Source organism: Styela clava, chromosome 6 (genome assembly GCF_964204865.1).
Source record: "Styela clava chromosome 6, kaStyClav1.hap1.2, whole genome shotgun sequence".
NCBI classification, from domain to species: domain Eukaryota; kingdom Metazoa; phylum Chordata; class Ascidiacea; order Stolidobranchia; family Styelidae; genus Styela; species Styela clava.
In genome coordinates, this window is record NC_135255.1 from 5,614,334 (window position 1) to 5,640,058 (window position 25,725).

A 25,725-nucleotide genomic window follows, 5' to 3' on the forward strand; every position below is an offset into this window, starting at 1 on the left:
AGTATGAAATGACTTTAAATTCGAGCATTATCTGTGCGTTATGGTATGCAGGCTGATACTAGTTTCTGAATTATTCATTTACGGATTCGCTTGCTTTTATAGTTTGTTACATAAATGATTAAAATATATTTGATTATAGGAACAAAAGTGTCCAATTATCATTTCGCCACTTGCTCGAAATTGTTTATCACAAATTTATACATTATACAGATTTATATTTATCATCTAAATATTATCATAAAAATGGATCGTACAAGTTTTCCTAATGCTCATCCTACTCCCGAATCAATTTATGCTCAACTCGCGTGTCAACACCCCTTCTTTCAGGCATCTTATGGGGAACTATCTCAGGCGCTTTCATTTGAAAAATTTGCAGGTATGTTTACTGATCATTGTTTGTCTTTTGATTGCCCAGACAAGCTTCCAGATCATTGTCACGTAAATGAAGCGCGAATACAAAAAACAATTCTAAAAATATCTGTTTGCATCATGTAGGCGTCATAAGTTATAACAGCACTTGAGAATTTGTGCTGGGGGCGTGTTAACTTGATAGAATATATTCGAGTTGAACGAACAACACGAGGTAAAAGCATTTGTTCAGCCTAAATTTATAGAGTTTTAAAAGTATTCCCGAAGAAATAAACGAGCAACGACATGATTTGCCTGAATTTTAATTCTCTGCCTAATGCTATAGATATGTATGTATATATATGTTGAACGTTTAATACAAAAATGTTGCTAATGAACAGGAGCGGTTTTCGAGTCAAGATTCGGATTTCGATCACATAAACAACGAAGAAGTAGAACTGCCTTCACAACCGATCAACTGAAAGCTTTAGAAGCAACCTTCAACGAAACACAATATCCTGATGTCATGACTCGGGAAAGATTGGCAATGTTCACAAACCTTCCCGAAGCACGAGTACAGGTACATATTGAAAATGCATCTCATCGACATTGCATCGAAAAGTTTTCTGAGATTCGTGATATTGAAAGCACGAAATCTACATACAAAGGTGGCCTATCGTTAGTTTGCAATATCAGCTAATATGTTTTTGAAATTTACTTGGCGTCGCATGCGCTATAGACTAGAGTCACAAGACTAACCTTTTTTCGTCGCGGACTATTTTCTCGCCGACGAAAACCTTTGCGGACTCAGGGTGCGTTTATTGCAACCGTACTCTGTGTGAAGAAGCAATAAAACCAAACACAACAGAATTTTAACGCATTTCAAATGCCGAAATTCGTCGCAATTACGTGTTGGTTAAAAAAGCCGACTTTTCCGTCGCATAATATTCAATCCATGACAACGACGAGAATTTAAAATGGCTTTCTGTATTAATTTAATTGTGTTCCTGGTAACTCGCGGTTGCGTCGACTTACAACAAGATGAAAGCATTCTTTCTTTAAAATACCACGGCAATCTGCGAACATATTAATGCGAGAATATATTGCCCGATTAAATTTATTATTGATACATATTTTTGCGATCTTGCGAATTTGTTATCGCCTTCAGAAAAATCCTACTATCTGATATAAATTTCCAGAAAGTAGAACTTGATTTAGTACTTAATAAAAATATATTTAAAGTATATTAGTAAATCAAAATTACATATTCATCCCCTTGCTTTAATATTAATTTAAATGTGATCATTTTAATCTGCGGTTGTGTTGACGAATGAAGAGCAATACCTACGTCCTCGTTGTTCGAACTCGCGAGAAAAACAACCACTTAGGTATCTATCGATGCTTGTGCCGACTCGTGTGTTTTCGTCGGAAATTCGTAAGTGACCTGTAGCGTCACATGTTACCAAATTTTCGAATAGTAAATTGCTATTCTAATAGTTGAATATTCGAATATATGTACAGCCCTACTCAGTAACCAGTAATTATTTACCCGATTAATTTTATGTGAATAAACTTGCATTTTTTGTTTTATGTAAATTCTAACGTAAATCGTAACTTGGCTGATTTGTTCCACAAAAACGTTTGCCGCTCGCAGTGAATTTCTGGCTCGTTGCGGACTCATTCAAACGCTCCGCGGACTCATTTGAGACCGCGGACTCGGGTTGGGAAACACAGGACTAGAGTATGCATAACTGAAGTACAGAAGTATTGTAGTCGTTCAAACCGCTTATTCTAACAAAATTTAACAACAAGAATAGCATTGTCTGAAAGTTCATTGACGTTGCTTTTAAAATCAAAATGAACAGGATGTATATATATCATAAAGGGAAGTCGATAATATGGCTTCACCCTATGTGAAGCGCGACGCTTCGTACCGGGCCTGGGCATTTTATTGACCCTGATGAATAGAATTCAAGGAACTTTTATCTCTTCCTGCTTGAGTTTAGAAGTAAATATTCTACAGCGATTTTATAAAAACTCAATGTTAAACCTTTGTAGGTTTGGTTCAAGAATAGAAGAGCAAAATTTCGCAAGCAACAACGTTTGAATGATATACAAGAAGAACAACAACTTGATGATATTGCATCGGAGCACGAGTCTTCAACACATTCAACCGATGATAAATCAGTTGAGACGCCTGATTCTAATTCAAAAATTCAACCCCAAAAATGTGAGCACGATTCAAACAGCATAAGACTTCAAGGTATGCAACTGAAATGATTGGCCTGAAATATAACATTTTTACAGTAATGCAAGTTAGTTAAGCTGAATATATTTTCTGTATTTGTGACAAACATGAGACCGGATATAAATCGGTGTGATACCAATGTTGGTCATTTCAATAAAGAGTAATAAAATCCTCTTTTATTGTTTATTCAGAAAAGATTGAGGACTACTCCATGAAAAATATGCGCAACAGTACAACTGCACATTCAAGATCCAGTAACTCGAGGTATGTGCTGTAAAAATGTTATAATGGGTTTTATACTGACCAAATGATCACTCAGTATGTCAATTGATAAATCTTGTTTTGAATTCGTAACGTTCTTTTTCAGGCATATCCCTGTTTGTGTTGAGAATCATACTCAAGAATATTTTCCATCTCCAATCATGCCTTTGTCATGGAATCCGCAATATGCGCATATTTCAGCGCAGATTTTGGCACTCTCACAACAAATGCTTTTAAATAAACAATCAGGTGAATAAACTACCAAATGGATGCTTTCCATATATATTACACCTAGGAATTAGGCCTATCAGTTATATTATAAAGGAAAAGAATTATTGTATGGTTGTATGACGTTTTAGCCCATGTATCTCCATGATGATATTTATTCGCACCAGTCAGCAAAACTGTGTTAACATTGTCTGTAAGAGTATAATAAGCTTTTCCTCCAAGTCCAGTATAACACTAATCCTTCTACCTATTTAAATCGATCAGTTTAGAATTGAGTTGTCCAAGCCTCTAGAGTAGACTAACATGGATCATATTGTTAAATTGTCACATTGGAGGCGGGTATGTAAAGATGATCTTGCGTTTTCACATTTGCCGTTTTAAGTCGAACATCGTCTGTATCTAATTCAGCACCGATAGTCTACGAAATAAAATACTCAATTTAAAAATCCACATGTTTATTCCAGCATCAACGACATTCGAAAACTTTCAAGATACTTTACATCCGTCTGTGAAAGACGTGATGAATAAAAAATAGTTCGCGCAGTATTTGAACTTGGCTTCCCGTGACAGCCACGCAGAGGTGATCGAAGAAGCCACCTTGTGGCGTACAACAATTACATGAAAGATTTCAAAATTAACTGCTTGATTGGTCCGCGTTGTTCCACAATTACTGTCATCTTCATTCCCTGTCAAATGTGTACAAAGTCCTCAAGAATAAAGAGTTGATCCAACATAGGAGTTGTGTTATATTCGAAACAATGTCGCATGCAGGGTACTATGGGCAGTGGCGTAGCATCCACCCCCCGCAACCCCGCTAAGGGGCCCAAGCGGTTATAATTTAGAAATTTAAGCCGCAAAACCAAAAGCTGCATTGCAAAACCAGTAATGCACATCTTATAATGTTGATGTTAGTTCTGCTCAAATCGTTTTGTTACGTAACAATGCCAGGGAGTCGTCGATTTTCGGTGTCTTGTGGTTTGATCGTACCGGCAAAATTGCGAAGGCTGTCAGAATGATGTAAAACAAAACCTCTCAGTTGCGCACAGAAACGCAGAAAAAGCACAAGAGAAGGCACAAGAGGTAGCACGTATGAAAAAAAATTAAAGTAACCAGGATAAACGGCAAATTTCAGGTTACCATTGCCTTTTAATAGCGACATGTTGTGCTTTTTGACGGAATAAAAAAAGCGTTGTTTTAGCTTATGTCCGAGAGTTGTTAGGGTCATTTCCACGAAACATTTTTGCGGGAGGGGGGGGGGGGGATCACGAGAGTCTTGCTACGCCACTGACTATAGGCACCGATAACTCAAACGAATAGTCAAGCCTGCCTCATAAGTATTCTTTTCCAAACACATTTCGAAGAATGTGTTCAAGCCGTAGTTGATCTAAAATATTAACTTGAGTAGCATAGTTTTTTTTTTAATTTATGGTCGGGTGATATTGTATGTTGACTAATGAGCGCTGAATATCCGTATTTATACTCAACCTCTCTTTATCACTGGTAGACAGATTAACCTTTTCAATCATAAAACGGTACCAATGAGGAAATATCACGTTATTAAATTCTTGCCATAGGAAATTTCTCCCAAGTTTGACGTAGCCCGTAACTCAGGCCTGCACAATTCAAATTACCACGAGGGCCGCAGCATAAATCTGAAGGCCCGGCGGGCCGCAAACTTTGCAACAAAAAGAAACTGCAGTTTCATAAACTGTTAGTAAAAAATAATGGAGTTATTAATAGGTTGCTAGTATGCACTAATGGGTGTGAGATTGTATACCGATATTGTTTTAAGCGTGATTCAGTCTGAATACTGAGATATCTAAATCAGGGTTTCTTAAACAGGGGTCGAGCGACGGATTTTAGGGGTCGCGAAGGGCACACCAATTTCACACAAAGTTCGATATTTATTGAAACTAGTGCAAAACATAAATATCACGAATTCAGATATGATCGGAGTAGCGGCGCGCTTGCATAACAATGCCGGCTTTGATTGTTAGACCTGAGAAGTGGCGTGTTTCCAAACCACCCGCGGGCGCACAGAAGTATCTAGCGGGCCGTATGTTGTGCAGGCCTGCCGTAACTCAACGTCAAAAATGCCGATCGTGCCGTTGCGAATAAGAAAAAGCAAGAAAAATTCCGCGGACCGTGAAGTAGCCCACAGGTCGTATGTTGCATCCCTTTGGATTAAAGCCGTGTCTGGGAATCTATCTAAAGTGTAAATAGTGTATAAGCGGACCTAAAATATCAATTGTTACGTCACCGTTTACATATTAAAAGTAAACATTTAACAAGAAAATCGACTCTCAGGAGAAACAATCATAGAATGCATGCAGCTATTAGAAATATTCGCTTCGTCTGTTTTTTGACATTTATAAATAACGTGTGCAAATGAAAAAGGATTCACGGACGGTAGACCATTGTATTCATCTTTTGTGTCACTAAACCATGTAACGGCTATATAGATATATATATGAGAAACGAAGAATCCGGCGTTTGTTTGCTACAGACTCAATCTCAACATCTCTATTATACACTCTTCATCATTAATAAACATACATTCACACAACTGGTTTGTTATTCTTCATTTTTAAACTCTCTTCGTTTTAAAAGTATCTCTCGGCGCTATTACTGATCATTATTGCCATCTAACGGTCCTAGCCATTTAACAAACTGTCTTGACAAAGATTCAATGATCGTGATTGCATGAATTAATATAAAAGTATATATATATTCTTAAATCGTTGGTAAATACTGTCACGTTAGATATTATCTGCGAAGTATAGGTTAGCCATTGATAAAAATCTGATATAGCCCTGGAGTGCCAGTCTGACGTTTTTGGGGGTATTAGGTTGCGAAATAAAAGTGTGCTTACCTCGTAGGGATTTGTTCAAAGATAATTGTTTTAAAACAATTGTTTTGAATCAAGTTTTTTTTTTGCCTGATTTGTTTAAAATGGCTGTATTGTTTGATTTTTTGTATTAAATAGGTCAAAACTAAAACAAGAAAAATAGATGTAAAAACTTGCCAAGCGCTTCTTATTCGCAATAAACCCTTCCCTATGCCAAAACTGACAAAAGACAAAACTGATAAGCCATTACGTGAACCACCCTGCGACGAAACCACCCTGCGAAAATTGAAATACGGCCGAACAAATGAGTTTGTATAACTTTGAAAAAACCTTATCCCTTTCACCTTGAAAACAAAGTATGCTAATTTAAATTAACCAAGTGTTTTAACCGTAATAATTCCTTTATTTCAGAAAAAAACGTCAATACATAAACTCGAAATCCCTAGTATGACGCCATAACAGATTAGTTGTGGCGTCATTGTATCAGAGGGGTCTAACAATTAGCATAGACTAGTCCAAGTCCATGCTTCCGAAAACAAACAATATAACTAATCCCATACCCGACTTAGAATGGTAACCGGACGAGAGGCCGTGGTTCGCCATACGGATAAGCCGCCTTATCGGCTTCCCTCTCCCCGGGGATAAATATGTAAATCCCATCCTATCCTATCCTAGGGTGCCTCATCGTCTAAATCCGTAGGTTGCCGCCGATCTAAGTATATATATTCTCAATTATCGCAACGCACTCGTTTTGCCGAAGGCTGCCCGCGATCAGATTCAGATATTTATTTTCACCGTGCAAGAATCAATGTAAAGCAATAAACGCACACAAAAATAAAAAAAAACTAACAAAAACGGAAAACATTGATTCATAGCAATTGATGAGGGGTCGCGATAGACTCGGTGAGTCATCTAGTCAACGACACCTTAATTAAGCAGAAAATATAGCGAGGAAACAATTTTTCAGAAAAAATTAATCAAAAAACACAATCATGAAGAGAACAACAAATTAGTAATAGGAACTAAAGACATAAGGAGAACCATTCTGATTCATTTCGTATAGATGGCGTATTACCGACATCTAGTGATTGCCTCGCTGAGAGCAAACACAGCAAGATTTTGTGGCTAATATGATAGGACAGAATATGAAAAATAACGCTGCTGCCCAGCAACGAGTGTCGTTTCGGAAGCAGTCAACAGACAGTAAAATTACTGGCGCAATGAATAACCGGTATGTATTTTGCTAATGTCACAGGATGAGTAGTCAGAATATGACATTACCAAGCATGTAACAAGTGAATGCTAAGTATGCAATGCATAACTTTTATGAAAGAGGTTGCAGTCATGAAATAGAAAAGCATAAATGGCAGAATGGGGAAGCCTATGCGAAAACGTACATGAGTGAAAAATGAAAGTACAGAAATAATATGAGGAAGTCTTTTACTTTTTACTGGTAAGCCTAGGTTCACGGCGTTGCAGGGGGTATTTCAATAAAAAAAATACAAAAAAAAATGACTAAAACAAGCCCTTGTTTTAAAACAGCCCTTACCTGATGTGCTAAGGTGTTGTGTCGTAGGACAATTAGCACGGTAACGTTTCATAATGGTAAACTATTTATCTCGTTTTGGTCCTCATGTCATATATATACTTGAACTCTTGTTGTTGTTGTTGTTACCGTATGAAAAATGGTTCCATTACATTTGAACCCACGTACATTTGAACCCATGACAATTGCACCTATGGAATTTTTTTTGTTTCACGGATAGTTAAACCCATACTAACCCTCCCATGGGTTTTAGCACCCGCATATAGATTGAACCCGTGGATATACGCATGGGTTCAAATGTACGGTCACCATGAAAAATAGCTTCTCTCATTATTGACCACTTGCTTAGAAATGTTCAGTGGTTAAAATTTGTATTTTTCGATAGAAGGCCATTCTTCTTATTTAATTATAAAAAATTGTAGGCTATAAGGTAATCGTTTTTTGTCTGCGATAACATACATCATCAAAATTGAAATCTTGTAGCGGTTCCGGATTCGTGAAGGCTGGTAGAGGGTAGGGTAGAGAGAGCATAGCCGTACTACTTCGTTTTGGCTTTCGTGTTCATATATTTGAGCATTGCTCTCTTGTTATACAAATGGTTATATTGTAATAATTATTCTATATTTTACAAATTAAAATTTTCTGGTATATACCTAGTTGTAGCAAGTGTCACAGTCTGAAGATGTTGCTACTCTGGTTGTAGATGAATCAGAAGACGAGGATTCCGGATTGGTTGTTTATTGTACGGCAACTCCAATATCAAACTTAAAACAGCATAACAGATTACATCACTGAAGAACTAAAGACACGGCCGACCTCCAGCCCGACGGCCGGAGAAAGAAGATCGAAAGACAGTTTTTCTCTCACGTGTAGTAAGCGGTCGGAGTCCAAATCCGACAAAACAACATTAAACAAGGGTCAACATAACTGTTTATAAACATAAAAACATATATATACACTAATACACACACGATATAAACACGGACACTTCAGTCCGCGACACAAGCTATAAGTAGATATACCACTGAAAACTATTTCTGAACAACTTGGTTCATTGAAACTTGAAAGTGAATGCAATATAACATTATATTATAAAGCTACTGATATTTTTCATTCATAATCATAAAAGTGATGGAAAGTTGTTAATCAGTGTAAAACATTTTTATTTGTAGCGTTCGAAATAGTTCGTTATGATTTATGGGGCTATACGATGCTATTTGGCTGGTTCAACAGCCAGTAAGCTGTAACGGAACAATATTCATAAAATACTCCACTTTGCCATTCCTTGAATAACATAGTGACAACTTCTTTTAGTGAAAATTCAACTGATTTATAGAGGTCCATGAAACCCAAAGCTTTCGGATTTCACGCAAAGCTATCAAGAGTTGTTCGCATTGGAGTTGAGAATAACAAGCAATCTCGTACCAAACGACTACATAGGTCTGCAATTGTTTTAAAATCGCACCTCCCCGTCCTTGGGGAACCTACATAGGGACACATCAACCTAGAGTAGATAGAAATATCTAAGTTCCTGCCTAACCTGGCATAAATATACCGGAATGAACGTCTAGCTCAGTCCAGAGTTACCAGACACTATTTCCAACCCGATCTGTCCTATTTCATGAATACAAGAACAGGAAATATTTTCTTGAATCAGTATATTTATTGTACGATTTGAGCGTCACAGACACATTTATCACAGTGTGAACACAAAATAGTAGTAATAATGATAATATATAGAGCAATCAAAAACATTTCGGATTATTTTGATGACGTCATAGGATCACGTTATAACGCCATCACAAGATATTCACCCGCCTATTTCATGTATAACAGAAACAGTGGCAAAACGCATATCAAACGCTTAGATAAACCGTTGCATGAACGGTGCAAAATTCATTTTGGGACAACTCGAATGATTACAGTAATGTTATGATCGAGTCGAGAATGAAGAAAGATAATTTATACACCACCCAAGGTCAATCAAGCCTAATCCAGCAATAACCAATCGGGGTTTGATTTTTTTTTTGTATGTTAGTGGTAAAGTGATTAAGCAGCCTTAGTTTGGTGCAAATAGGTTGATTTTGCAGTGATTGTAATAATAGATTCAATTTTAGTAAAGATTCCCTAAAACGTGCAGCCACATCCACCAAGTTTGATGTTCAGAAATGGACCGAGTATGATGGAGATTTAAAAAAATTTCAATATAACTCAAGAGAAAAAGCAGATATCAAGAATAATTTTAGAGCAAAAAGAAGAAGAGAATATGGATTTCAAACCTTTGAATAGCAACATATAAACATGAATTACAGCGATGCTATTAAACATTAGATTGGAAACATGGATGCTGAGTAAAGGCGCTAAGCAGTGCCCCTGTTGTATTTCTAAACTGTATCCAACCATAAAGCATGAAAGGATAAACTAGGATAATGCTGAAAAAATGCTAAATGTGGACTGAACAATTAACCCCCAAGTTAAATAGTGATTTGAACAATGTTTTGTGAATCTGCTGTGTATAAAAGTATTCCACTCGGTTGTTAAGTAAGATGTACTAAAAAAGATATGCTGCTGGTACAAAAATTTATGAGCTTGGCAAATATATAAAAGCAGCTGATCATCCCTGTTTTTAAACTATTGAAAGCAGGGAAAAATCCCAGTTTCAAGTATTATAATAAGAGCTGTCGCCACAAAAGAATTGGAGGAATCTATTCGATTCGACCATATAACAATGGCAATGTTAAACTTCTCGCACAGAAGAAACAAATATCTGACGCCATATTCATGCATTCCTGTTCTTCGAAGTGCTTTCAACTATTTCACTTATTTTTAAGATGAAGTCTTTTTTACTCACATTTCAAAGTATTTATAAATTTCAGTGACATAGCGCATAACCCTTTGCCAATCTGGCCTGTCTGTATTTGTCACTTCTTCAACAGTAAGGGACGGCTCAATACCAACACTTTCTGCTGCAGCAAAAGCAAGTCTAAAATTTTTGGCTTGTAGCATATTTACTGTTTTCATGTCTGTGGCATTGACGAGTTGTTGATGAAGAGTGTCGTATGGTATGTGTGCAGGAAGATGAGAATGAACGAGAGCACAGAAAGCAAGTCCGTCATTCCAACTGCTGCTGAAATTAGTGATGTCAATTCCAGCATATCCCTGTAAAGAATCGCATGTAATTTAGTTATTATTCACAGAAAATACTGAAAATGAACAAAGTTTCAAAAAACACATATTGAGCAAATTAGTATCAACTATAATGGAAGGAATGAAGTGGAGCAACATTTGGTTGTAATTACAATTAATAACAATAAATCCTCAAGTTCTTTCAGGATGTTCAGCATTCAACATATTAGCTGCCACATATCAGTAACAAGGCCAGAATTCTGCAATTAAATCTGATATGTTGCACTATTTCACAAACAAGTCTTTATGTCAATCCATATAACAGTACCATAAATCATTCAGAAAGGGCGTTAAATATATTTTACATACCTTTGTTTTTTCCTGGCACCATTTCAGAAGAGCATTTCTTTTTGAGCCACCATATCGACGAGCTAATGTTGCAAGTGAGTCTCCTCCTGGTGTGGACATCACTCTACGTCTGATCTGTACTGGTGGTGTTGATGCAGCAGGATGAATAGGACTGTCACGACCTTCGGCTGTCGCAGCTGATCCAGTAACTGATGGAGTGGGTGAAGAAGGGGCATTTGAAGGTGAAAGACGATCGAGGCGTAAATCTACACAAAATATATTGATTGATAAGTATTACTAATACTGAATGATTGTACTAATTTGGATTACTTCAAATAAAATGAACATTCCTAATTTTACATACGAGTTTCATGTAAGTATTTCGGAAAAAAAATAACTAAGTCCAAAATAAAATAAATTACTTCCCATATACTATTGAGATCCATAAAAACTTTCCCCTAATATCTTACCTAAACCGCCAGCGAGAGGTTTTCTCGACTCGAATGATTGTTTCCTCGAATCAGGGTTTGAAGAAGTTCTTTTTTCTCCGCGTGCGAGTAAGAGAGAGGAAAGCTGGGACAAATCAGCGTCTGAAATAAATTAAAAAACCTTAATCTTCACATTCACAATAATCGAAAGAGTAATGAACTATCAACAATGCTTTTATAAGCAATACAAAAGAATACCAACAAGTAAATACTCACTGCTGCTTGTTCTTTTGCCATCAGGAGTCCCAGGCTTGCTTGAATGTTGAACATTTCCCATCTTCGACAGCACCGTCTGTGGATCTTGTTGTATTGATGACATAGAATGATGTCGTTGCATCGGGGCAACCTCAGCCATGACTGGACTATTCGTAGCTCCATTCGATTGAGCCGTTTTTTGTGCACTTCCAAGATTAACCAGGGATTTTGAAGGACTGAATTTTTGGGATGGAGGGAACGAATTGGATTGTGATGCTGGAAAAGGACCGGGTTGGTCAGCTGAAGACATGGCTGCTTTTTTGGTCCTAGGTTCTGGTGTGGTTGGGGATCCTGGACTTCCGGGTGGAGATGTTTTTTGTTGTTGTTGTTCAGAGACTTGCATGATGTGATTGTCAAAGGATTTGATGAGTGATTGAACACCAGGAGAATGTTGTTCACCATAGCGGCGTGTAACACCCCAGCTCTGGAAAAAGTATGAATAGTTTAATGACTCTTTTAATACATATTGCCATTGCCATTGAAAGCATGTTAAATCAAATGATACATGTTACCTACATTTTAAAATCTAACATAGTCAAAAACAATATATTTTAAGCAAAAAAAGAAAAATTTCTGTTTTGTCTTCAAAAATCGTATTTTTGCTGTGGGACAGATCCACTTAGAATGTTTGGAATTATTTTCCAGATTATTTAAAGTACCCGTTTCCAATAATTCTGATATAAACATACCATGCTAGATGCTACATTTCCATTATGTGTCAGAATAAAAATTAATGTTTATTATTGTGATATATCTTAAAAAGTAAATTTGCACATTTATTGAAAACAGATATAAAAAATATATTTTTGTGTAAAAATTTGACATATCCCAATAGCAATTATAGATCTTTAGGAAAAATTCACAATAAATTGTATTTAATGAAATTACCTCTCTAAGTGCAGCTAGCTCTTTTTCCACTGATCTTTGTCGACGGTCAGGATCCGGAAAATTGATTGATGATGTTGTTTTTCTTCTTCTTCTTAGTTGTTCATTTTCAACTTGAAGTTTAGTTATCCTTTCATCTAACATTTGATTTTCCTCACGAAGACGAGCAACTTCAGCTTGGGTTTCTGAAACAGAATTTGGATGAAATAATGCTGAAAATTAAACAATAAATATCCAATAGTTAATCAGTGTTTTCCAGCATTACTTAGATTTAGCCATTCGGTATGGTTCATCTAGCATGTCGGTCTTAAGCCATTGCAGTTAATAAAAAAAACTTTCATGGTTAGAAGATATATTTTAGAACTGTGCTACATATATTATATTTATTATCAGAATAGATTCCAAAAGTTTTTTTTGTATATTTTATCATTGACAGTAACCTAATAAATTATTATTTATTAATAACAAAATCATTCTTATTCGGAATTGGATAAATAAATTGAAAATTAGAATGTTATAATAACTTACCTGCTTTCATGTCATTAGCAATCATCACAGCCATTTGTAAATCAGCTTGAAATTGTTTCCATTCTTCTGATTGCGTTTTTTGTTCTTTCTTAAGCTGATGAATTTCTTTACCAAGTCGGAATTTTTCTTCCTTTAGGGTTGATATTTGAGCTTGAAGTTTACTGATCATATGATTGTCATGTTTTTTAACAGCCATGTTTTGTTCTACAGCGTCTTCCATGAGAAAAATTGTCTCTTTTGCGTTTTCTAAATCAACGACGCGCAACCTGATTTCTTCTTGAAGGTGATCAATGACTTCAGATAATTCTGAAAGATCTTTCTTTGTCTGTAACAGAAATTGTTTGTTGTGAATTACTAGACTAATAAGCAATGCTAATAAAATATATAGGATTGATAATCACGAATAACGCTTTCTATTTTGAGTCTTCTTAAAAATAAAATCAGAATAATGTCAACTTGTAATATATGGGTTGATTCAATTTCATAATTGTGTTAAAACTACCTTCATAAAAGTTGAATTTTTAATTTTTGAAACTAAAACTTTATCAACATGTAGATAAATTTATACACCAACGTTCCTCCTATTTGCACCTACATATTGGCAAGAGAAATCAATGTATCCTGCCATTAAACACATTTAGCATAAATAAACAGCCTTATTACTTACTTTAGCACTAGCAGCTTCAATTTCCTCTTCTAATTCAGCAACTTTATCATCTAACTTCTCATTTTCTTCCTTCAATTGACCGGCTTCTTCTTCTGCTAGAATGTATTTCTCTTCAATATCCTAACATAAAAAAATGGAATTGTTAAGTATAATAGGCCCCATATAGAACATACTTTAAAGACGATATTTACTTCATGAGAATAATCAAATCAAATTTCTTGGGAACTGTAATTAGGAATAAATAATAATGAATACGTTTTTTAAAGACTATGAAACATAACTTACGTGTTTTTCATTTCTTAGTTGTTCCAACAAGGTGACCAATTCCTCACTAGAGCCTGCATCCCCAGCAGCCATAACAGCTTGTTTCTTGATTAATTCAGAAACTCTGTCTCTCTCTTGATGCAAACAATCTTCAAGGTGTTGAATGGTTACACTGTGTTTTCTATCGGAACCAGACTCACGGAAATCCTATTAGTATTGTAACAAAAAAAGATTTGTCATTAACTAAATGTAAAACTTCAATAAAGATTTCCAGATGAAAACAATGATAAACTTCAAAAAAACAGCAGGGATATTGCCACAAAAACCCAGCAAAAAATTTCGAATCCTGAATTTCTCAAGATGGCGGCATGTTTTGTTAAATTTTTCCATAAATAAACAGAACACACTGCAAATATAATTCCAACAGAACATGACACGTTTGGTACAAATTTAGAAACTTCTGCACATTTGCTGCAAAGATTACTATATCTATACACAGACATAATTTTACATGGCAAATTCATTGTTAAATTCTTGTTCCCATGACTAGTTAACGGAAATTACAAAATCCATGAATGATTTAATAAAATGATGTAATTTCAATGCTGGCATATTCACAATGATAGACTCTTGAGTAGTGCTTGTAATATAACACCGGAAATATGACTCTAGGGATTTACAAGTCTTGTCAATGGCAATGGAATGCAGCTAGTCAATAGACTGAAATATGTAAAATAAGTCAATTCGCTATCTGATTTTACAAATGATTTCAGTTCACTTCTGAAAAAAAGCCAGCGGAGATAAAGATTTATCAAACTACTAATGTCTAAAAGCTTTGTGAAAGAAAACTCAAAATAATTTGCTTTTTTTATTTTATTTTATTGAGTTTTCTAGCAAGAGCTATGTACCCCCGACAAGAGTCCAGTTTGGGAGAGTAAAGGTGAGTTCCCTTCTTCAGAAATAACACAGATTTTCAATGACTATAATAAAATTACAAACCTGAATAGTTTTTTCAAGCCTGTTTCTCTCTGCAGTGAGTGATGCCATTTCACGTTCTAATTTTCTGTTCTGTTCTTCAAGTGCTGTTGCAAGAACATGAGTCTCTTTTACTTTTTGTTCAGTGCTTCGTAAACGTGCATTTGTTTCATCTTGAACATCTGAGGTGAAGAATAAAACTTTGAAATTACAATGAAAAGTCAATATTTTTTATATTTACCTCCTTACTTTAAAGTTTAAAGAATTCAGACACAAAAATGACAATGAACAATAATACTATTTTATCTATATAGCACTTCACAATTGTGCAATCAAATTAGAATTTAATGTGCGACAATGACAAACTGAAAAATAAAACACTGAAATATACCTATTTTTACCTAACAAATGCTCTCTTTCATCCAACAATTGCATGTATTGTTGTTCGACTGATGGTTTGTCAGGATCATCCCTCAATCTGTCGTTCAGAATAACCTGAAATAAAAAAATGAGATAATTTATAAAACTGATGAAAGCGTTACATCATTAATGCCCCAATTAGATAAAATTTCCTGGTGTGACTTGTCACATAATTACACCAGTCACATCGAAAAAACGCATGTTGATAGACTTACCGGTAATAAAGAAGTAAAAAATCATGCTATTATCAAAATGTATAGCCACAATATAAACCAAGGTTGGCTCCAATACCAATGAATACCATGAATTCAATATTAACTATATTTACTTAATTTCAACAATAAATTTACAAATTTCATTGCAAAAATCGCTGAATTTTATATGTGGAAAAATCTAATCCAATCACATCTATTAACCTTTTCAAGTCAATAATATATACCTTCTTATCCAGAAACAAAGAAAAGAATCTGCAACATGAGAAAGCCATATCAACACACTATAGAATACTACTGTACAATTAAATCACCTTCATTGGGGACTGACTTCTACGTTCTACAGGAGAATATCGGCGTTGAGCTCGACTCAACGCAACTTCACGCCTGAACATCGCAAGAAGCAAACCTAACTCAAACCTAACTAAATTCAGTCTTTTCTTTTTGTCGACATAACATAAGATCATTTATCAATACTTAAGGCCTATAAAACCATCACCTGTGCAATCAATAACCTTAAAAAAATAGATCAATAAAATACCAATTAATTAGATACTGTCAAATTGAAGACATTCAAAACAGTATATTGAAATTCTTTCAAGAAATAATCAAATCATATGAATGGAAAAACCCTTCACATGTTTGTTAGGCAGTATTTTTCGATGAAGCCTGCCATTTCTCACGCCAATACAAAAGAAATGAATCAATTTAACAAAACATAATCCAAACTGTCAACATTTTACTTGAGACGTGAAGCTAATGACTAAATTTATATATCAAATTCATGATATCCACATATTTATTAATAGACGTCAGTTACTACAAAGACAATCCAAAATTCTTTACTATATTTGAATCAATTCCCACACGAATTGCACACGAACAAAAGAGCCATTCTCTTTAGGTTATGAATTAGCTACAAATAGAATAGCATTCCATTGGAAACCAAACGAAATGACTGGCCAATTGCAGTTACTTGTTCACTTCCTAATTGTACAGAAACTAGGAATGCCATAAAAAATTTATAACTACTGGTATATACTTTTAAAACAACCTATAATTTAATATATTCCAATGATTTAATATTTACAAGTTTTTTAATTAACTTGTTAAGAGTTGTTCATTTTTTAACATAACATTTCTATTTTTGTTTCATATAATGCTGTGGCCAGCCACAAGTATTTTTGACCGAGTGATCAAAGACCAGTTGTGAATAAGACTAATCATCCAAACAAATCCAACAACCTTGTTGTTCACTAGTTGAATATATGCCTTACTTATTTCAAAGGAATTTTAAGATATAAACTTAGAAATCTGTTTGAACTGAAGGTGTGGGACAGTGGGTATTACCGTAATTGTGAAATTAAAGTCTTGAAGTGTGATGAAATATAACAAATATGAGTACGAGTATGAAGCATGTGATATACATGTATAAAATTGGCAATTGTACATTAAATTGATTAATTGATTGCGTCAGATTTGGAAATCTTCATCAAATTAGCATAGTAATACTTTCAAGTGAGGGCCATTGAAAAATTATACAAACAATGTACACTTCATCAAAGGGCTATGCATGGAAAAATAATAGTATTTAAATTACGTCACATGTTTCTTTAATAGGCTATACTTGAGAAAGGAATAATAAGTCACATACAAATAAAAATTCTGTATAATTAATTCTGAATATTCCGCAATGTCCAGTAAGCAAGCAAACAAACACAGATACACACCAAAAATTTTATGTTTACTTATATTGCTCAAATAAAAAGATTTCGCTATGTTGTCACAAGCCATTTGAAAACTTTTAAGGACAAGGCCTTTCACTGATCCCCGAACACATTACCCAGGTCGATCAGGGCGCGGCATGTTTGCCAACCAGGTCATTAACCACCTTCATAAAAGGCTGGGCTGTTTGATGAAATGCTTCTAAAGAATGTACACCAACTAAACAGGCATGAGCAAACAGACATGATCTAAATATATTCAAAGCATAATTTATAAAATTTACCTATGGACCTTACTAGACTTATACCTGAATCTAAAGTGTCCGGATTTACCTAATCTGGAATCTAGAATATTTGATTCAACACATAGAATAGATGTTTACAACATATGTAAAGTTGTAAAGTTCCAAATTTAAAATGACAAGATTAATAATGAATACTCGCAACATATAAAATGGTTAACTATATAATTAAAACTAAAATAATTTCACATGGCAGTACTTACTATGCTTAAGTCTTAACACAATACATTTCATTCTCTGGATGTGTTCAACTAAAAACAAATTTTAACACTGAGCTATATTATTAGACACAGAGATTCAGTATATCAAAACTGCTACTGGAGAAAAAGTATTTTCTAGTATAATCCAATATTAGAAATAACATAATCATCCCTTTTTTCTAAATTTTCCACAACACAAAATCTATAAATAGAAAAATGATAAGGGAAAGCATTACTTTCTCAAAATAGAGAAAAAATGTTCCGAAGACTTTCTTCCTATGCGAATAACTAATTTTAGCATCACTAATCGTTTCAAGATTTTGATTGATTGCGTAGGCAGTAAGTTTCGTAAACGTAAGCTTTTTAATCCATTGTTTTAAGCCCAATTCATTTTGTGGTATCATGTTAATTCGTCAATCATTATAGATTATTTCATTTGAATGATATTACAATAAACCAGGCACTAACTATGCAATTCATTTAGAAGGTGCTCAAGAAAGTGTTTCCATGTAAAAAAAAATTCACATATAAAGCCGAGGATATAAAAAACAACTCATACCATTACAAACAACTGACATACTTAACTTCAATTTTGTAGCCCTTTCTGGTAATGATCTATATCCATAATGCCTGCCTGAAAGGCTCATACATGATGTAGGGTAATCATCTATCATATTTGAGATTCAAAAAACTTATCTAACCATTCATTTTGAAAGATTTTATCAATCAAAAATGATTTGTTTACAAATGTTTTTTGACTATCAAAAACCCTTATTAAAGTAATCTTCACAGTTTTATACTATCCAACCATTGATAGCAAACAAACTGCCAGACACCCCTGCAATATATTGAACTTATAACACGAATATATTGAACGTATAAGCTGGATGCCAACAATATTTGTAAGCTTCTATACCTTCATAATGATGGGAATATATATCTGAACACAATCCCCAGAGAATACCAAGTAATATATGTAATTACAAAACAGAGAAAAACAATTCCTAGACCTATATGGTCTCTACTGTACTGAGAATCTGTAAGTAATCAAAACAAAAAGAACCTTCATGAACTTTCAATATCCATATTGATATTCAAAATCAGATCACCCTTGAAAATATATTTAATCATATATGGAGAGGAGATAAACCGTGCCATATAGGCACTGTTTTTCTCTACCCGTGCTTGATCAATTATGGCCATATGATCTATGTTGCATTATAATTATGGGTAATACCATACTAATGATACTTGTAAGCCTGTACAAAGCATACTAATTAGAAACAGCTCTGGCAGAATTACGGCAAACCAATTTATTGTAAAAGTTAATGATGTAATATAATTCAGTTAATTGGTTATGATGACCGAAATATTCCGCATGTGCTGCTCCATATATTGCATGGGGAAGCATAAGTAAAACACTGTAATGAATGAATAGATAGAAATAGTAGAAATCATGTCATACATGCATGTATCATGTATGTTTCATCGGAATTGCAAAATGCTAAGGGCTCACAAAGCAAGCATACAACCTCCGATGACCTTTTAATACAGTAACGAAAACTGATATGATGTCGAAATTCACAGTAACAATCTCGATATGCAAATTAGACATCATTTTGCAAAATGCAAATTGCTTTTAACAAGGTAAACTATGGACTGACATCTAATGCCACGTATTTCTAGATGCCACAGCATATTATCGTATTACCAATTTTTTGCAATTAGGTTTTACAATTATTGATATGACGTGATTATTGAATATCAAATTTCAAGATAAGTGTTATCTGATACAGCGAACGCAAACGATACAGAGAAATGTTGTAATGCAATGCTGCATGTCTACAAGCTTACAAATGGCATTTGAGCAATGAAAACATTACCATAAATGCAAATATGAACACAAAAATGTGATATACCAAAACCGACTTGCCCTTTTAGGGCAGGAGCTGGCCTATACGTTCAAGGAGTACATATTTAAAACATATTTATTTATTTCAGATAAAAAATAATAGGTATCAACGTGCAATCTCATGGGAGCTGTAGATATAATAGTGACAGCATTGCATAAAAATCATTTTGTTATGTAAACTGTACAGCTTTTATTGCAGTAATGCAATTCAGATAAGAGTTTTTATTCATCAAACCATGTGATAGCAGATAAGTGGGAACTAAAAAATTCGTGAATTTCTACATTTTATTCCCGCAAGACCAATATTTAAAAACAGAATTTAGTTTTTCTATAATACAGTTGAATTTGTCTGAAAAATGGAGAATAGACAAAAATATTCAAAATAGTAATATTTTTAGAACACAGATAATTCAGAATTATTACAATGTCTGTAAAATTTGGCACACAACCCAGACAGATAAAATCTTATAATTCCAAAAAGGAATTTATTTTACTCTGAAAAGTTTGTATATCTCACAAAGTTCTCAATCACTATATAGTATAATAAGAATATAAACTCCCAATAGACAAATCTTCTACAAATCGAGCCTTTTTTATGATATACTGGTATATGAAGACTGCATCTTTCACACATAACAATCAGTTAGTGACTTCAACATAGCATGCACATCATCAAGTAGTCGAATTACATCAGGAAACGCCTTCTGTTTTTTTAGGTGACTCAGGATGCGGATCTGGGTCAAACTTTGCAGTGCATGTTTCATAGAAGTACTTTTTCCTTTTTCTTCACTTCTAATTTTTATGAAAAGTTTGGCTACCAAAACCAAATCAATGACTTAATATATGAATCTTACAAAAAAATACCTATTAATTTAAAAATTAATAAGCTATTGTCAGACAAAACCCTCCCACAATTTTATAGCACAACACCAGTTCAGAATTAGCTTCAATAGTAGTTGTCAATGTCATTCGTTGGGCAAACATAATTTGACTTAACGAATTTTAATGGGTATCTGCACTTACCCTTAAATGCTGGACTTCAGATTCCTTCTGGTCTAGTCTCTTTTCTGTTTCACATAACTTCTGCATCAAATATTGCTTTTCTTGTCTGAGACGAGTGTTGTCAGTGGTCAATTCTGGCACCGATTTTTGCAAGTCTGCCAATTCCTAAAATTTAATGGAATTTGAAGGTAAGTGAAGCTAGAAAAAATCCAAGTTCAAATAGATTTGAATTGCCATTGTGACAAATAATAATCAATATATGTTGTTATTGATTTGATTAAACAAATTATTTTTCTACCTGAACCGTTGCTTCCAATTCCTCATTGGTACTAATTTGACTTTCTTCCATTCTATGAATTTTCTCTGTCAAGCAAACTACAGCAGCTGCAGATGAATTTTCACTTCCATCAGAGGAAGGTGGAAGCTTGTCATCAGCCCTGCTGAATAAATAATCATTTTTTAGCCAAATTCATACAAAAATATGTGCCATTTTTCTGAAAAAATTGAATAATAGAAAAATGTATCAGACCTTGAGTGAGTGTCGCAGTTGCTTCCAACTTCTAATAGATTTTCAGAAGATCCAAATTGTGAAGTCCCTCTTGATACAGGAAATACGCTAGCAGATGCAAGATCTTCCATGGAAGAACCAAGAGCATCTCCATCATGAGAAGAAGCATCTGTATCAGCACCTAAAATAAAGAGGAATTCAGTGAGCAAAAGTGTTAATATTAACGTGGTGGTCCACCATATATGATTATCAAATTGTATCGCATTTCATTATCCACTATAAAAAAGGGGTATTCTATGCTTGCTTATAAAAGGTAAATAACAGTATGATATATATTATTGCAAATTTTGACAAAAACATCGGGGTACTGCAAAAATAGCACACAACTTACCATGCATGTTATGTTTAGCAGCCTGTCTGTGCAAAAGCATCAATGATTTTTCAGTGTCAGTTTTTTGTCTCATTGAAAGCATCATCGCGTCAAGTTGTTCTCTCAACTTCAAATTTTCATCCTGAAAAAAGTAGAATTAAAAATTTTGCATTAAAATGGGTTTTTAAGAATTTGATTGATTATTGAAAAAAGAAATTTCATGTCAGATTTCGGTTCAAATTTTATTAGACTTTCTATGAATGAAAACAGTTACCCAAATATTGTTGGAGTATACAAACATATATTTTTACATAAAAGTTCAGATTCAGTTACAGCACTACCAATGAAAAAGTCACGCACACACTCAGATATGGATGAACAAAAAAAATTGAAGTCACGTTCTGTGGCAACACGCACGTAAAGTAACGCCACACACCGGTAAATCACGCACCGGCTGCATGCTCTGTTTTACGTCGCAACGATTTATGGCATGATATCCAAAAACACTCAAAGCAGGCTACTGTCTAAACACACCCGGCTAAACCGTGTGAAGATTTTGCGATAAGCTTATAGAATAATGTACACAGAAGGGGCATAAACAGTGATAAGTAGCTTTCCACAAGTAGCCCAAATTCACACACAAAAGACTGGTGGGGATGCTGGTATAAGTACAGCTTTACACTTAACACTTAAGGGCCACACACAAACCAATACTTTCAGACATGATACACCCATGTATTATGCATATTATAGTACTATACACCTATTTGATCATAGCATACTCCAATGAAATACCGTTTAAAATCAATCCAAACAGACCAGACCACCATAGGCATAGAAAGAATTTCAAAAGTAAACTTCTTAGCCATCTTTAATCTATTATATTGTATTGATAGGGGCGAAAGTGACATTTAAAGTAATAGGCAAACTTGACATGGTATGAATGTCGCCCCACCTGAACTAAACTTACCGCGATGGGGACGGCTTTTGAGCTCCTGAAATCTTTTGTTCATGGCGATTTCAATTAGTTTATTTATTTCACTTGTGAGAAAATACTCCCGAAGACTTAGCAAATATCAGAAATTTTATGACGGTCACTGGAATTTCAAAAGACAATGCGCATGCCCATCTGCAAAACGATGCCCGTACATTGCCAAGAATATGGGTATACGCTTTATACGCAGAATATAAATATACATAGTCCTAACTTACCTTTGAAAAATTATAATCAGGGCCAGAATTCGTAACAGGGGTATGGTCGACGGCCAATACCTGCTTCATAATCCAAAATGAAAATGACTTTTACGTTAAATTCCGACCAAGCACTTTTCCAACAGTGCTAAGACTATCAAAATAACAAGCAAACGTAATATGAAAGACTGTACTATTCAAAATATTCTGTAATATTTAAATAAATTCAGACGTTAGTTAAAATTTTACGTAATTCATAAAAAAGCAAGTATTCTGAATAACAGGATATAGAACTTAGACACAACACACGAAGTGGGAATATTTAGCGAGACGGCGATTATAAACGAGTTGCCTTGTCGGTTGCCGGAAAGTAAAATTCTTCCCGCAAACACGAACAAATGAAAAAATCAGTATTACAAAAATAACACAAAATAGAAACTTAACGGCCGATTGGTGCTATACAATAAATCTTAATATTAAAGAGGGCAGATGTCACAACCCCATACGAACGCAAATTACGATTTATACCACTGACTTAGATTTCCGTGGCCCTGAATTGATTGAAATTGGATCAAGCTTGTTAGTATATGTTCAACAGAAAAGCTATTCTCCTCACATACAAATAACGCAACACTCGGAGGAGTGTTTCGTATCAAAAGCGAAATATCCTCTTTGCGGTGAAGATATACATATAGACAATAGGGTGTATAATTCTCACAAAAAAATTCATGTTACCCTAACATGCGACGACATAGAAAAAAAGGGTGTTGTCGATTTTGAGTTACGGTTTCGTGCATGTTAAAGAAATAACAAACTCAATACAGTAAGGTAATAGAGGAGAATATATGGTCGGTTACGGCTTTCATTTGCAATCCAATATCATGCAACTAAAGTATAATTTGCTATCTCATTCATACCTGACATGGTAACTAAACGAGGGCCATGGTTTTGTCATACGATAACACCTGTTCTGTTCTATCGATAACAAGAAATATATTCTGTTGCACCGATAGTATGAAATCTATCTTACCTTGCCTAATAGTACATACTGGATGGAAACATAGTCATGAAGACCGTAAAAGTTTTCTTTTCAAATTTTGTCGCCAATGTGCGGATGAACCAGTCCGTTATCACTGTATTGTGTGAACGGAAGTGAACTATGAATATACGGACGTTGGTATCAATCATCGACAGAGTTATTGAAATCAAAATATAATATCAAATTCTAAACAAATATTGAACAAATAAAATACTATTCCGGAAAGCCTGTTCGTTTCTTTTTTTTAATTATCTATATTTACAACATCGTGAACGCCAGTTTCTCAAACTTGCTTTTGAATATTGACAATGCTTTTCATCGTTTTATCGTGATGTTTTTATTCTCAATTTATCTCCTAAAATAATTTTCAAGTACAATACAGTTTTTTTGATCAAAATAACACATGACGTCATCTAAAATTCTTAAAAATAATTTTCTCAGCTTGGTATTACGAAATCCGCTACAAAAATGCTCTGTATACTTTAGAAATATTATAAGCCATATAAATATTCGTCTCACAAAGCATTTATTTCAATTATTCTACGGGAGCATGCATCCTCGAACTAATTAACATTCCATTCAGACGCTTTGCCTTCATTTAAACTAAAATTAAATCTGACATCGTCAAATGCTATTTTGAAAGCAGCGCTGTCTTTGATTGACTCCCCGCAGACGTCTTAAAGTCCGTTAAGCCGGCGTAATACACATCTTGGGTGACTCGCGCAGCCGGCACGAAATTCCGACTTCAGATCGACTGAAATCGAGAGAACTGCCTTCAATATATATAGGCGAGCGAAATATATCAGTGGTTCGGCTGCGCGTATTGGTCGCCGTTTATGATCGGTCTTCGCTTGAGTAAGTGTGGTGTAGGATTATCGCTGTTTGCTATTGGCGATAGAGCAAAACCAACCAATATTGACAGAATGAGATGGTGCTTAAAAAATTGGACAAACAGTTGGAAATTAGCACCCGGTTCGGCTCGAGTGGCAGCACTGGAGCTAACCCTTTGGTCGTCATATCTAATTTGAATGACTTGCAATATTCGCTTACAAACAAATCAACCAATCTCGACAAAACCTGTTTACTTTCACATAAAACTAAAATAGACTACTAAATTCGCCTGCTTGAATCTTCCATTCTCACGTTAATATATATACTAAATGTACTACACATATGTGAACTATAATAAGAAATTAGAGTTAAAATTTCAGACCATCCTAATTCATCTGGACATACACGAAGTCACTCGTCCAAAAATGATGTCAATTTCAAACATTTTTGCTAGTACTTTTATCGCGATTTCTTGGTAAAATACGTCAAGTTATTGAATTACGCGCCAAGTCCTAAAACAGGCTTTCTAGCAACAAGGATTTCGTATATTTCGAACACTGAATTTCAACTTATTTCGACAAGTGGCCTACGATATTGATTGCCAAAAAATATCATTCAGTATTATCCAGAGTCTAGATATCAAAATGATAGTGAGTGAGGTGATGTAACGCTGTGCAACAGTATACACTGCGAAACTTTTACGATGCCCCTTACAGCCATTACAATCCGTTCCAAATGATGTTGACGACTCTCCCAAGGGTGGTAATTAAAAAGGTTTTACGTCTTTGCTGAACAATGCAAAACCGTCTGACCCATCGAGACGGTGATAAATGTATCCAATCAAATGACAATTAGGAGATAACAAAATAGTTTCAGGCTAAAAGTAATCTTGAGCTGTTGCGATTGTGTGTATCGAAGGAGATTTAAATATCAGGCAAGTAAGAAGTCAATGTTAATCAATAACTCAACTATACCATTCGCCTTTCCTGAGTTGGCATA

The 25,725-nt window shown here is 34.7% G+C and overlaps 2 protein-coding genes across 6 annotated transcripts in view; one reads left to right on the top strand and one right to left on the bottom strand.

Annotated features, from left to right (window-relative positions):
• Positions 1-219: 219 nt before the first annotated feature.
• Positions 220-4,311, top strand: LOC120331221 (uncharacterized). Its single transcript, XM_039398295.2, has 6 exons — positions 220-376; positions 750-928; positions 2,407-2,611; positions 2,788-2,860; positions 2,964-3,106; positions 3,550-4,311. Exons 1-6 carry the CDS (start codon positions 244-246, stop codon positions 3,618-3,620), a joined length of 804 nt encoding a protein of 267 aa, XP_039254229.1. The 5' UTR covers positions 220-243; the 3' UTR covers positions 3,621-4,311.
• Positions 4,312-9,120: 4,809 nt separating this feature from the next.
• The window catches only part of LOC120331168 (cytospin-A-like), a 72,291-nt gene continuing 55,686 nt past the window's right edge, over positions 9,121-25,725 (bottom strand). For 3 of the 5 annotated variants that reach the window (XM_039398214.2, XM_039398212.2, XM_039398216.2), the window contains 14 exons: positions 21,687-21,807; positions 21,317-21,476; positions 21,086-21,227; positions 20,809-20,952; positions 15,417-15,510; positions 15,040-15,197; positions 14,062-14,247; positions 13,777-13,896; positions 13,110-13,434; positions 12,585-12,766; positions 11,658-12,120; positions 11,424-11,543; positions 10,975-11,219; positions 9,121-10,638 (listed from right to left, as the gene is read on the bottom strand). In XM_039398214.2, the coding sequence (XP_039254148.1) occupies positions 10,327-10,638; positions 10,975-11,219; positions 11,424-11,543; positions 11,658-12,120; positions 12,585-12,766; positions 13,110-13,434; positions 13,777-13,896; positions 14,062-14,247; positions 15,040-15,197; positions 15,417-15,510; positions 20,809-20,952; positions 21,086-21,227; positions 21,317-21,476; positions 21,687-21,807 (2,772 nt within the window). In that variant the 3' untranslated portion in view covers positions 9,121-10,326. Of the gene's footprint in view, positions 10,639-10,974; positions 11,220-11,423; positions 11,544-11,657; positions 12,121-12,584; positions 12,767-13,109; positions 13,435-13,776; positions 13,897-14,061; positions 14,248-15,039; positions 15,198-15,416; positions 15,511-20,808; positions 20,953-21,085; positions 21,228-21,316; positions 21,477-21,686; positions 21,808-22,877; positions 23,079-25,725 lie in introns of those variants that run through there. The other 2 variants (XM_039398217.2, XM_039398213.2) reach the window with 2 other exon arrangements.